This window comes from Drosophila santomea, chromosome 2L (genome assembly GCF_016746245.2).
Source record: "Drosophila santomea strain STO CAGO 1482 chromosome 2L, Prin_Dsan_1.1, whole genome shotgun sequence".
NCBI lineage: Eukaryota > Metazoa > Arthropoda > Insecta > Diptera > Drosophilidae > Drosophila > Drosophila santomea.
In genome coordinates this window covers 19,718,594-19,733,099 of record NC_053016.2, presented here as the reverse complement: position 1 = coordinate 19,733,099, position 14,506 = coordinate 19,718,594, and the positions used below count along the sequence as shown (strand labels likewise).

Sequence of the window (14,506 nt, the reverse complement as noted above, 5' to 3'; positions counted from 1 at the left end):
CCCTTGGCTACTTTGTATGCAGCGCCTGGTGCTATCAGTTGTTGGATTTTTAATAGGCGAGTGCACTTTTGTGCCTCAACAAGCCCAAAAGCAAAACTCGGGCGCGGCCTACAGATATGGATGTACTAGTATGTATGTATGTGTTTTCAACGCCAACAATATCAGCCATATTCTGGGTTAAAAAGGTGGAAAATGCAATATGAAGGCATATTCAAAATACCACCAACGATTGGGGAATTGTACAAAAAATCTGGTGAGCTGACGACCTTAAAGTCAGATTGTCCTTTTTACATTCTGTATATTTTGAAGCAAGTTCCAAGGATGCATGTAATTTGCTGTTTGAACAGCTTGTCGCTGGTGTCATTTTGGCAGAGCCACAACTGGGAATGAGACTGGCTCTTGGATGGGAGTCTGGGCCCGCCTAACTAACTTCCTGTACATGGCTGATGACTTGTTCGAGCACAATCCCCCGGATGCCTATCCCTGGATCCCAGTCGCTTGCCATCTTTTGTCCTGCCAAACTCGTGTGCAAGCCACGTTGTCGGTGACATACTCCGCTAAACGAGAGCAGATACAGCTCCATCTGAAGGAACCTGCAAGTAGTAGCGCAACTGTTGATGTTTGAGTTGCAGCCAGCATCTACACGCGGAGTAAGAATCACCCCGAAATACAGCAAATCACAATCATGCACTGGAAGAATCTTGAAATGGTTTAGAAAATGTAAATTGCACGCTCATAGAATTGATTTAAATCTAGCAAATTTCTTTATTTTTAAAATTTTGTCTCAAAAAGAATTATCAGAACTATTAGCATATTAACATACGACTTTTTTCCAGGTGTACTAAAAACTGTCGTTTGGATAGTACAGTAGACTGGTCTTTCGGCACAAAACTGAAGCTAGCAAAAGGTTGGGAAAAGCCAAGGCTCAGTTATAGATACATCATGGTTGGCTTGGTTTCGCTTTTTGGCTTGTCCCTGCCCTGCTTTTCTATTCCTCGCTTTTTTGAGCCTGTGTATCAATCCGACAACGTGCCACTTGTTAACGCACAATGGAGTCCCTTTCAAAACGTTGATTGATATGCCCTGCCTGCCAGCGGTGCGATTTTATCCCGCTGCGGGGTTGGCCATGTGTAGTCGCAATTTAGGCGTATTTGCTTGTACAGTTGCTTGCTTAGTTCCCTTACTAGTGGAAGATTCAAAATCGATTACATTTTGAAGTCAGTTTTAGCAAATTAAAAAAATCAAATAAACGGTTTATTTTCATTGACTTAGGTGTAAACCACACTCCTTTGCCTTACTAATGAGTTTAATTATCTACGTCCTTTATTCGTATGTGTAAGTCCTATTCATAATATTTTCTTTTGCTCTGCCTGTGCCTATTTTCAAGGACTTGTAACGTTTTAGAAAATGTTTGAAAAATATTGACACAGCCATTATGTAGCGCGAACAAATTAATAGGAATGACAAGGTAAACACTTTAGCGCTGGGATGTCTTTCAGGTGCGAACTTTCTCTTTTGGCAAATCTCTTAAACGCTGTTTGCCTGTGTGTACGTGTCTTTGTTGGCAAATTAACACACACATTCAGGGGCATACGTGAGCCTACACAAACATATACACAGCGGGGCAAACAAAGCACCTCGCCAACCTCCTATATGCGGGCGGTGTATTTATTTGCGCCTTTGAGTGGTTTACGCCCAACTGCCTGCCAGCTATCCTACGCCACATCCACATCCTCGTCCATATCCACATGCACATCCTTCCACTCCTTTCACATGTCACTCGCCAGTTTTCATGGGTTTTTTATGCGCCTGCAAATATATTTGCTTTCACTTTACACTTTTGCAAACAGTTTTTAAAGAACTTTGGTGGTGAACGAAATGCATGGAAAGGGGTTCATATTTATGAGTTTAATTGGAGAAGCGCTATTCATCGCTTTTCCGTTCTGAAAAGATTAAAAGGCTTTGAAACAAATTCGGAAAATATTCTTAGGACCCACGATGCTCTTAATAACTACCTGACAAACTCGGCCTGACCTTGATATCTACGAATTACTTACATTGCAATTAATTTAAATAACGTATCACACCTTTCACATACGCTTCTATTCTTTCGCGCTTTTAATGTTATAATTGGCTTATTATGAGCGTTGTACTCTTTCCAGACTTTACTTTTAAATATTTCCTTTTGTTCACCGTTTGTTGATCTCTTATGCAGACAGTAACAAGTTTGTTGTGAGCTAATTAATAAAGTTGCGAAATTGATTGACGCTGTCTGGCTTGGTAAAAATCTTTTTAAAGTACTCATATTTTTCGGGGCTTTTGTTTGGTTATGTTACCTCGAAAATAGCTGAGGTTTATTATTTATATTGAAAGTTTCACAAATGCTTGCGTTTAATTAAGTTATTGTTAGCCAGCTTGCCAGACAAATACAACTTTTTACCCATCTAGTTTAAAATCTATAAACAAAGCGGGTGATTTACCATATTTTCGGAATATTATGCAATGTAAATAGGATTTTACAAATACAGGAATAATAATAGAGTAAATTTGTGGATAAAACTTTGAAATGAAAAAGAAAAGAATTAAAATTATTCTAAAATGAAACAAAGCCAGACAACAATCAACTTTTTTCACAGACTGTGAGCTCGGCGCGTTTCGCTTGTTTTTCAGCTTTTCCAACACACCTGTTACCACAACACCAACAATACAACACCTAGCCCCAAGTTTTCCGTTTTCACTGCAGTTTTTCCGAGTTTCGGGGTTTGTTTGCTTGTCAATGCAAAACGGCAGAAGGGAAAACATGGAGTGACTGTACTTGATAATACTCACTTGGATTGTACAACGAAATTAAATTTCAAAATAATTTGCATTTTATATAATAAAGCTGTTGTGTTATTCACAGTATTTGAGAAAGTTTGGGGACTGAATATGGTGATCTTAATTTCGATAACTTTGAATTACCAGTATAAATTATGAAATCAGAGCAAGAAATATAATTTGAAATTGAATAGGAAAAGTAGTACAACACAAAAAAATATTATTTTGTCCTCCAAATGACCGACATTTCTCTTACCGTTTTTTCCTTTGACGGCTCATTACCGAATTAACTCCTTTTACTACTGGGAGTTTGTAAACATTGTTCCGTTCCAAATTGCCATAAGCGAAACATGCCAATTCGGCTGGGAGTCGTGCCACTTAAACTTGACATGAGCAAAACACTAACATAACAAGGAGATGGCTTGCATGTCCTTTCACATGAACAGCTCATAAAATGCGATGCGAGCTGACAACACTTTTGTGCTTTATGTGTTAACCGAGAACCGCCTAAGCGAATCCACCCCACAACCCCACAATCCCTAACCTTACCCCTTCTCCAGAAACCTGGTCTCAGGTTTCATGCCTGCAGCAGTACGAGAGTCCTTTTTGACCGCCCCCTCAACTTTCAGACAAGCGAGCGAGATACGTGCATGATATATGGCATGTGTGACTTTGAAGGTGTTTTCCCATTTTCTCCTTGGAATGGGGCATGTGTTAATTACAGAAAAATTGCGAAAATCTGTATTATTTACTTTGCTATCAGCACTGAAGCTGAGCTTCTATTTGCTCGGCTCTTCTTGCGTGTCTCGTGTGTAATTGCAGGTGTCTTTGTGAAGGACGATGTCAAGGAAATCTCAGACGCTCCTACATTTGGCCCTTTCAGTTAGCTGACGTATACCTCAAAATATTTTTAAAATGCGGTATTTTATATGTATAATATGGTATAAGGGGTGTAAGCAATTATAAAAGCATTAGTACGTTTATTTAGATGATAATATAAGTATGTTTTACCAGAAATTTTGTTGTCATTATATCTGAAGTTTTATTTCTTCTTTTTCTTTGAATTTTAGATTTAGAGTAGTTTATCGAGCTAATCATAATATTCTTGACATGACTTAATATTTGTAAAATATGATTTCCACTGCGCTTGGCAATTATTTCTCCTATCAATGGCCAAGTTTGAATCAAGGTTTTGTATCATTCGTTTCGGTCCTTCGGAATTCTTCTTTGGCATTCCATTTTAATTGTCTTTTGCGATTTGGCCAAGGCGTACAGTAAGTGTGTGTGTTGGTGTATGAGTATTGTCCTTCCGATTCTTGTTCTTGGTCCTTGGCTCTGTTGTTATTGCATTCCTTTGCTTTGGTTTTTCGCAGCGCGTAAATAAATTTCATATCATGACATTTATTACTGACCCTTAAGCCCCCACCGCCACCCAATCCGCAATCCAAAACCCACAAGCCCGATACATGTGGGCCTGGAGATTACCAACAGTTTTCCTTATTCCGCCGCTCCATTTTCCCGCCTCCCCGCGCAGTTTTTCTCATTCCCAACGGTTTCCCAATGGCTTTTTGCACAGCCGCAGCGGTTACAATTTTCATTTAAGATTTGTTTTCGCTTTTTTAGTATTTTTTTCTGTTCGTTTTTTTGTGTCAGTTCCTCTTTGGACCCACACACACATTCGTACATTTGATTTATTTTAGCACTCGAGGGGCGTGGCAGTGTGCTACAGGCAGGTTAAAGGGCGAACAATGACGAGAAATGCAAAACAAATGCAAAGGAAATGAATGAGGCCTGAAATGAATGCGCAATGAATGACCCAAACGAATGAAAAGTGTGTGCAGATGAAGACAAAGATTAAATGTAAGTGGACGTCGCAGAAACAATTGTAGTTAATTTACGCGTAGAGAGAAATGCATAACAAATTAATGAGAATTCCAGCGTAAATAAAAGCACTTAAAGAATATGTTTAATTTGCCTGTAAAATAGCGTAATTAATATACCGTTTTCTGGTACTACATTTACTAATAGCTTTTCACGAACAAATTATATAAACATTACGCATTTTATGGAATTTTTCAATGCAGTAACTTCTCAATGTTTATAATAATGATTTCATGAAATGTTATTAATGTTTGAATATTTGGGAAATGTTCAGGTGCCATGTGGTTAAAATACTCCACTGAGTTAACTATTGACTTTGGTATTAATCCAGCATTCGAATGGCGATCGCCCCTATTTGTTCAGTGCAGGGCAAGACTCGGTCCTCGCCTCAGGACCTTGGACCTCCTTTGTCCTTTCGAGTATCCTCTCTTTCAAAGTTTACTTGACTGTGAAATAAGCGGACAACGAGAGATCTCCAGCCTGAATGAAAAGCAGTGAAAGGAATAAAAAAAGAGCGCATTGTCTTTGTCTTTTGCATAATTTATTTATATTTTCATTTTCATCGGGCGTAATTCGCTCTGTTAAAATGAAGCAACGGGAGCAGGCAGATGCCTACATTTCCGGCTCAGCAAATAATTACAAGCTTAATAACAAATTTAATATTGCTCTGTCTCGAAGGCCGGTCATTTTATTTATTGTTTATCCTTTGTGCCTCCTTTTATCTGGGACCGTGTACGTGTATGTGCGTCCACCTTTAACTGTTTACACTCGCACACGCTCCTTGCCTTTTAATGAGGCAACTACAAGGAGCGTGTCCTTCGTCCTGCGACCCTTTATGGTTGCCGGCCATTGAGGCTCCAACTTACATTCGACCTGTTTCCCTTCCTTACACTTGTCGCGTTTGTCGCTCTTTAAGTCGTCTGAAGAGCTGTTGGCCTTGCAATTAGTTGAGGACCATGTCAGGCTTTCTGCTCTTTGTTCCGCCAATTTTGATGGCATCATTGCACTCCGGGGCCACTCCAAAGTTGCTCACTTCTAGAAGTTCCCGGAGAGCGTTACTTAGACGCTCCGACTAATTGCCAAGATAGTTCTTGGACGTCACACCAGGGGTAATCAAAACACAAAGTTTTGTCATGAATGTGGAGCAAAAATACCAGAAATTTGCGCAGTCTTTTATAAGGCAAGGGTTAATAGAAGCGAAACAGTAACTACCGCAGTATTTTTCATATGAAATAATATATTAACAATTATGTGGCCAAGCTAGCTATGGCTTACAACTTTTACTGGTAACAGTCAGATAAACTAGGACACCTGAAATTTGGGACAGCTTAACTTAGAAACACAAAAATTAGACTGTATAATCCAAAGAATGGGTACGAATTAATGATTAATTTGAGAGGTAAATAATATACAACTCCCTGCAGATGCCCAAGGACAACAGGATATGCGGCTGGATCCGCCGCTCTTCGTGACCTGTGACATGGAACAGTTTCGAGATCCAAACAAGAAGCGTGCCGCCAACGATGCCTGCGAGGAACTGGACAAGCTGGATGCCCAGGATGAGATCAGTGTGTCAAGTATCATCTCGGCCCTTTTGCGACCGATTGAGCGGTCGGATGATCAGTTTAAGGTGTGTGACTGGGGCATCAATCCCAAGCAGTTTATGCCCACCAAACAGGCGATAATTTTTAAGGAACAGTTGTTCATCTCGAAGCTGCGGAATACAAACTGCAAGTTGAATGAAAACCTAAAAATTTTCTTTGAGCGGGAACTTGAGCAAATTGGACGGTTCTGTTTAAATGTGGAGGAATCCTACGATGGCTATGTGATCTTCAGCAGCAGTAAGATGAAGAAGGGCAAGGGTCTGACGGAGTGTGGCCACCAGTTGAAGGGGAAGTACGATGATAAGTTCCTCCTTATCTGCGAGAAGAGATCGGAGTTCGATCGAATCGATAATACTCGGGTGGAGAAGACGCTGGAGCTGCGAAACCATGCCGACTTGATGCTAACCGCTATTCGCGAAACGAAAATCAACGAGGAAGTGCAGCGCTTTAAGGCCCGCATCGATATCAAGGATCGCGATCACGTGTTCGTCCTGGATGGCGGGATCATGCTGCTGATGCGACACCTGGTGTGCAACAACTTTGTGGGCGACTTCGAGTATTACACAATGAATTTGTATGGCCGGGTCCTTCGCTGCAATCTGGTGGTTTCCAAGGAGCGCAAGGAGGTGCGCATTTTCTATCGCACATACAAGAACGTCGTGCACATCTTCACCCAGCAGTGCTTCAACGACGAACTGCAGGATGTGGCCGAGACCTTCATGACTCCTGAGGGACGGATTGTTCTGCACTATTGGCCCGGCTATAACTACCTTTTGCATGCGGCCTGCATGCCACCGAAGAGAAAGGAACCCGTCCTGCCCAAATTGGAACTGATGTGGCGCCAGAACGCACAGCTGGCTCGCAAGTTCCAGGAACTTAAAGCCCTCAATTACGAGAATGCCACCAGCTATCTAAGCAGCAATTCACAGCTTGCCGATTTTATGCAGGATTATGTGCTCAATCTGCTGCGGTACAAGCCCAGCAATGTCCTCGAGTTCTCCATCATGTTTTTCCAGAATATGGCGAAGGGATAGGTTTATCCTGAATTAGGTATCTGGTGTGTTTTCCAAATTTCAAGTGCTCATTGGGCAATTAATCCTATAAATAGATTCAGAAAGGTCATATTTAATGTCTTGTGTATTGTATTTTGTTATTAGAGTGATAATTAAATTAAAATAAAAACGAGAGAGAACGCTATAGTCGAGTTCCCCGACTATCTGATACCCGTTACTCAGCTAATGGATGTGCGAAGAAGAAATTTCAACACTGACAGTTTTTGGCGGTTTGAGGGCGTTAGAGTGGGTTAGAGGGCTAAAAGTTTTTTGGCAAATTGATAGAAATTTACAAGACTAATACAAAAATGAAAAAATATCTAAACATTTTTTAAAAGTTTGGGCGTGGCAGTCTTGGGCGGTTTGTGGGCGTTAGAGTGGGCGTGGCAACATGAATCGACAAACTTGCGCTGCTTCTATGTCTCTGGAGTCTGTATGCCTAATCTCAACTTTCTAGCTTTTGTAGTTCCTAAGATCTCAGCGTTCATACGGACGGAAAGACGGACGGACAGACGGACATGGCCAGATCGACTCGGCTATTGATTCTGATCAAGAATATATATACTTTATATGGTCGGAAACGCTAACTTCTGCCTGTTACATACTTTTCAACGAATCTAGTTTACTCTACGAGTAACGGGTATAATAATGTACGGACAAATTAAATGGTATGATATTCTGAATTCGAGAAATACAATACAATATAGTAACCGTTGCCAATAGCCGAACTTAACAATGAGGCACCCCAGCAACCCATTTCTTTGTTTGCACCCTTCAAACAATCGTCAAAAATTTTCAATATTAGTCTTTGCCCAACACCAAACGCAAGTTATTCATACACTTTACAATCCACGTGATATTTTCTTATTTTTACCAGTTAGTTATAAGTTAAGCAATAATGAATTGCTTGGAAAAGAAATCGCCGGAGGCGAATCCCGAGTGTAAGGGCAGGACCATTGAATTAAATCCGGGGTCCGCTTGCCCGGCTCCGCTAATCTGTCCCCTGCCGATGGAACCACCCTCGCACCGACTGAAAAAGCCACCGCAGCCCGCCCTAATAGCCTTGACGCCCCACCCCGATGAGGCTGCTCAACAGCATCTGGTCCAAAATATCATGGGTTCCGCCCAGGAGCATCAGAAGCTACAGGCAGATCTCCAAGCAGGAGTTGACCAACAACAGATGCAGTTGGCCGACATGCGAGCCGAACAATATATGCAATCGCACAAACCACTCAAAATGGAGGAAGTGCAGTTTGCGGTGAGCTGAGTTAATGGATAAAATGTTTAAATGATATAGTCAAAGAAAATATGGCAAACATATATTCATAATTTACAAAATGTTTCTCTCTTTCTGCACAGCGTTCCATGAACCCCGAAGCGGATGATTTGCAAAATCCACCGTGCTACTTGCCCCAGCAGGGTGATGAGTTGCCTCACAAGGACCAGCTGATGCCCATGGGTCCTATTGGTCCTTGGGCGTCCGGCAAGGTGGATTGGAGCCCCATGGCCGGGATAACGGGGACGAGACCCGTTGTGGACCGCTACTCGATCACCCGATACAGTCCCAATGAATGGCGGACCAGAAACCACGAGACTGTGCAGGTCGTCAACGGAAGCTTGGGCAGGGCGGATAAGTACGGATACAGAATATCAGGACCTCGAGTTACTAAACCGCAAAACTCTGAAATCTAATCCACAGAAACCGGTTTAGTTCGACTACCGAGTTCCTAAGGCTCTCTGCCCTGGTGGCCAAGTCGCAAAAGGAAACCACCGACAAGCTTAGGATCCGGTCGCAGTTGATTGGTAAATGGAAGAATACATTGGAGAACGCCATCAAGGCGATGGCCGATGAGATATCCACAATGGAAGTGGAGCGGATAAAGCTGCGGAAGTCCATGGTGGTTTTGGGCGTACCGGAATCCATAGCTAAGGAGTGCATTGAGAAGAGGGCCACACGACCAGATACCGAGTTGGTTCGCGACCAGGTGGAAGAGGAGCTGGTCAACGAGCTGGCCCTTATCGCTGAAATCCGAAGGTTATTGATGAAAACACTGGACGACTTCAATACGCAGCAGGTTGAGAATCGCACGGCTAGGCAGCGCCTGGAATACGACTGGAGTGACAAGAAGGAGGCCTACGAGATTGATACCGTAAATACCGGGTTGAATAACTGCTCCAGGACGATCATGTTCCGACCGGGAGCCGTGCGTCAGCCACCGGAACAAGCATCAGAAAAGTACTGGGAACATTTTAGCATGGAGACCCTGGACGAATGCGAAAAGTGTCGCCTTAAGTCGGTGACTCTGCGGAACACTTTGAACTCGACACTAATGAACGCGGCCAGAGATATTCGCACACAGGCCGATGTCGTTGAAAAGGCCCTCACCTCGAGGATCAACTGCACCCAAGAGGCGGTGCAACGGTTCGAGAATGATCTCAAGAATATACTGCAGGGCCTAGCCGATGTGGAGAACCGCATTGAGCAGATGAAGCGACGCATTAGCTCCTTTGATGCCTCCATGAAGGTGGCCCAAACCCGCATGGACAACCGCAGCTATCGGCCAAATGTGGAGAACTGCCGGGACTTGGCCCAGCAGGAGCTCATAGATGGGGTGCACACCATCCAAAGCAGCGTTTCAGCCCTTCTTCATGAACTAGAGGAAGCGGAGCTGGTCAAGACGGACCTTGTAAATTCCCGTGCCCGACTCGAACGAGAGATTATGTTAAAGAGGCGTAGCCTTTTCATCGATCGGGAGCGTTGTATGCTTATGCGATCCTATTATCCTTCGGCTAATACATTGAGTGGTGCTGCCACATCTTAGAATGGCTGACCACAGTTGATCATGTCTCAATTTATGAGTTTAAGCACATAACTCGCGAACAAGTCTAAATTATCCAGTGCTGATTTAAACGTGAATGTTTTTACTGTCGCACTCACATTCAAAATTTACAAGTGAATAAATATTTGAATAAATGAAGGTTGACTTCAAAAACTTTGACAATAGATATTGGTTTATTCTAATTTTTATTTGCTTAAAAGAAGTTATAATAACAAGATAACAACTCTAAACGATAATTAAAATTCCAAAAAGTTATTTAATAATAAAACAAATGTAAAAGTTTAGTTTCGATCTCAAAAAACAAAACCTAATTTGTATTATTTATTACAGCCGTTAATGTATTAGGGTTTCCTCAGGTGTTTAAGGCATTTCAAGCCATACGACTTAAGCTTCTAATTGCCTGATGTTCGTATTAGCCTTAAGTTATTTTTAATAAATGCAATAAAATGCCATTAGAGGGCAATCAGACACGTTTGGAAAACCATATAACTGATAGAAATATGTTGCCAACTTCCCGGCGCCCTACACACACACACGTCCAACCAAACACACACATACACGTATTGGCCCAAGTACTTACCGAAACACGTTCAACAGCTAGAACAACACGTACTCAATTTAGAGATACACGAACGGGATGGAAAAGGGGGCGTGGCAGCGGACTGATATTGATACGGAGGTGCTTGAACATTCGTTAATGTTTGCCTTCCTTGTAGCGGCAAATATAGGGACAGTTTGGCCAAATACCCTCGCTCGAGGTGCTCGGAAACAATTTTGCAGGGAAGCCAATAAATTACGATGCAAACGGAGAACGGCATGCAGGAATTTCCAATTGAAAATGGTAAACGTTTTGGCTCATTCAGGTTATTTTCCCTTTTGCAAATTTAGTTGCCATAATTGTGTACTATTTCCAAGGGTCACAGCGATCCTATTCTTTTAAATGCACATGAAAAATAGATACCCAGAATGCTTCTTCTGTCTGTCTTAAGTTGCATGTGTTTCTGGTCTAGTCTCTGTAGTTTTTCTTTCTTCCGCATACGTGCAAAACATTCGCCATCCAAGATTTATTGCCTGGAAACGTGTTGTTTTTATATTGGCCAATGCTGCCAAGGGATGGTGCTAAAGCTTGCCAAAAGGGTTGATGCTTTAGCGATTGTATCGCTTTGCTAATGTCCAGGTCAAGGACAATAGATGATTGATCTGAAGGTGGGTTTACTTAAGGCTATATTTTAATTGCTTGGCAAATATGCTGGTGTAGTAGCATCATCAACATACTACATACAACTAATATAGCTTAATTTTTTAAAACCGACATTTGTCGTTACCTAATTTACATTTAATAAATTTATTTATCAAAATAGTTTTTCCGAAATTGCCTATGAATGACAAATATAGTATTTCATTATTTATTTTTGCACATGTGTATTTATTTTCAAGAGAAGTCCATAACAATTTAGCAAGTCGCAGGGCCATCAAACACCCATTACTCAAAATTTTCCTTCGCCTTTAGTAACTGCTTGTCTTAAAAAGCAAAAATCGTTTTTCTTATGTTTGCTGTATGCTGTTAATATTTCGTAATGCCGGTAAAAATCACAGCGTGTGGTTATCGCAGTCAACTAAAAAATAAGAGGAAAGTGGAAGTAAAAGGAAACATTGCATACATTTTGGCGCTGGAGCGCGCTCGCAAAAATGGTCGACTGTTTTTGTCCTGGCACCATGTGGCTAAGAAAAAATCTGTTGCATACTGTTTGCGGTGGAACGCAAAAAATGTTATATTTCTGCTACCCCGCTGGGAAACTGCGAGAAAGAAATCCGAAAACGTCAAAAAAGTACAAAAAATAGTCAACATGAGTCTTTAAAAAATTGTTTGATGTCCCGACGGATTTTCCTGTGCGTTTGTGTCTGAGTTTCTATTATTTTTTGTATGCCCCACAGCTGTATTCTACGGGTCTTTTAAAGCTGAATGCCAGATACTACAGGTAAAAATTTTTTCCTGAAACTATTCCCAGTTGGAGATGTAAAGTTGAATGCCACACCTTCGACCCTGGGAGGCCATAATTTAACTTCAACTCAGCAAGACATGCAATTTAATTTTAACAAAACCTGACATTATCACACCAGCCAACAACGAGCCCGTCTACATAGCTCCACAAACACGCACGCAGACATACACAAGGAGTTGGGACAGAAGGAGTCGAGCTGTGTTGGCAACACAAAGTTAGTAACATAATAAGTAGCAATTTTCGGTTTCCGCTTTCCGGGCCAAGCGGCAGCAGCGTCAGTGGCTGCAACCTACCATAAAAATACATAAAATGGCTCTGGCTAAAAGAAAGCCCAGAGAGCAGAGCGAGGAATACCCATCCGCACACACTCGGCGTACCGCCAGCATCCTTTCCAGATTCAGGGCAAGGAATGCCAGCCGAAATCGGAATCGGAGTAGGGATTGTGCGGCAGGATGGCAGGATGAACGGAGGGCAGGCGAGTCCCGTTGCCAAGAAAGTATACTAACGGCTTGCGGAGTAAATTGGTATTTTATAGTTGCAGCCTGCAACTGCTGCCCGAGTTGCCGAGCTGCTCACAGGTGCCAGCAGCTGCTCCTAGCTGAAACTGAGTCGTAGACGGTAACTTTGACAAGGAGTTCCGGCATTCGTTTTCGGCAGTTAGGAAGTTAAGGTTAGTCCTAAATATAGGAACAAAGCTCTGCATAATAACCCATTTTATAGTACGACTTTTTAAGTAATTGTAAAAGTACATTCTTATTGTTTTTCTAAGTTTTCTAAAAAGTGCCTAAATTATTGCCTTTCCAAAATGGTTTCATTCCTTCAAGGACGGTGCGAAAACGCAATTCCCAGAACACCAGCCGCGGATAATCCCACGAAATGAAATGCCGCTGACTTCGCAAAGGCAGCTAAATTAGTTGCCGGCTACCTTCCGCATTCATGCCAAAGTCACTCAAAGCGACGACATCGGCGACAACGACAAGGACGACGATGATGATGGTATAAAGGACGAAAGGACGGCCCACCAGAAGAGGCGCCAGTGGGCGTGCCAGGACAACAAAGGTTGCCGGGGCTCGTTAGCATTTTACAACACTGGCATCGGCTGCAGCACGTAGCTCCTAAGATGATTTGTGACCAGCTGCAACTTTTTGTTGCCGCCTCCGGCAGCCATTTTTGATATTATTTCAGAGCTGCCTCGGCACTTCCGTTTCCGCCCTGCCTGCGTTGCATGTAAATGGGTAGAATGAGGTTCCCTTTTTGCGATCGCTTATCGGGTCTAAAGGGAGTGCAGAGTGCAAGAGCTTCAGAATGCAATGGTGCGTGTGCGAGGGAGCGAATTGAAGTTAATGTGGGCGACTGATGATTTTATCTGCTGCTGTTGACTTGTTGACTTTGCGGGTTAACTACTGCACTGTTTATGACTTCATTATGCTAATAAAAGATATTATTTTTACCGCTTGTCAGGTTGTGAGCGGAGGTTCAACTTTCGCTTTATATCCACACGACTCACGACACGGTGGAATGTTTGCGGTAAAGTGTTGGCATGCTTTTTAATTAGTGTTAAAATACAAGTAAATACAATGCAAATTCAACTGTTAGTTTTTAAAATATAAGTATTATTAACAATTGTAATTTATAGAAAATGCAGAAGCGTTAAATTATGAAATTTTCTACTGCAGTCTTCAAAGAAAATTAAATATATTTCATGATTATCAAAAAACTCCAATTAAACTAAGATTGTATGAGTATTTGAAAACGAATTCAAATGCAAATAAAAAAAAACAAAGCGCTGTAGTCCCCGACTATCTGATACCCGTTACTCAGTTAAAGTGCGAAGAGAAATTTCAACACTGACCGTTTTTTGGCGGTTTGTGAGCGTTAGAGTGGGTGTGGCAAAAAGATTTTTGGCAAATAGAGTTAAATATACAAGACAAACAAAAATGCGAAAAAATTTTAAGTTTTCAAAAGTATGGGTGTGGTAGTTTGTGGCGGTTTGTGGGCGTTAGGGTGGGCGTGGCAATAAAAATGGCTAAACAAAATTATCAAAACATTTTTCAAAAGTACCGGCGTCGCAGTTTTAGGCGGTTAGACAACATGAATCGACAAACTTGCTCTGCGTCCATGTCTCTGGAATGTTCATGCTTAATCTAAGCTTTCTAGTTTTTATAGTTCCTAAGATCTCGACGTTCATACGGACGGACGGACAGACAAACATGGCCAGATGGACTCGGCTATTGATCCTGATCAGGAATATATATACTTTATATGGTCGAAAACGTTTCCTTCTGCCTGTTACATACTTTTTAACGTAT

At 41.9% G+C, this 14,506-nt stretch overlaps 2 protein-coding genes across 2 annotated transcripts; both read left to right on the top strand.

Moving 5' to 3' along the window:
• Positions 1-5,947: 5,947 nt before the first annotated feature.
• Positions 5,948-7,501, top strand: LOC120458898. Its single transcript, XM_039646741.2, has 2 exons — positions 5,948-6,071; positions 6,123-7,501. The coding sequence occupies exons 1-2, from the start codon at positions 6,068-6,070 to the stop codon at positions 7,334-7,336; spliced, it is 1,218 nt and encodes a 405-aa protein (XP_039502675.1). The 5' UTR covers positions 5,948-6,067; the 3' UTR covers positions 7,337-7,501.
• A 628-nt stretch (positions 7,502-8,129) lies between these two features.
• On the top strand, positions 8,130-10,360 carry LOC120458678 (tektin-4). The gene is made up of 3 exons (XM_039646415.1): positions 8,130-8,612; positions 8,714-8,988; positions 9,054-10,360. The coding sequence occupies exons 1-3, from the start codon at positions 8,253-8,255 to the stop codon at positions 10,174-10,176; spliced, it is 1,758 nt and encodes a 585-aa protein (XP_039502349.1). The 5' UTR covers positions 8,130-8,252; the 3' UTR covers positions 10,177-10,360.
• Positions 10,361-14,506: the final 4,146 nt, after the last annotated feature.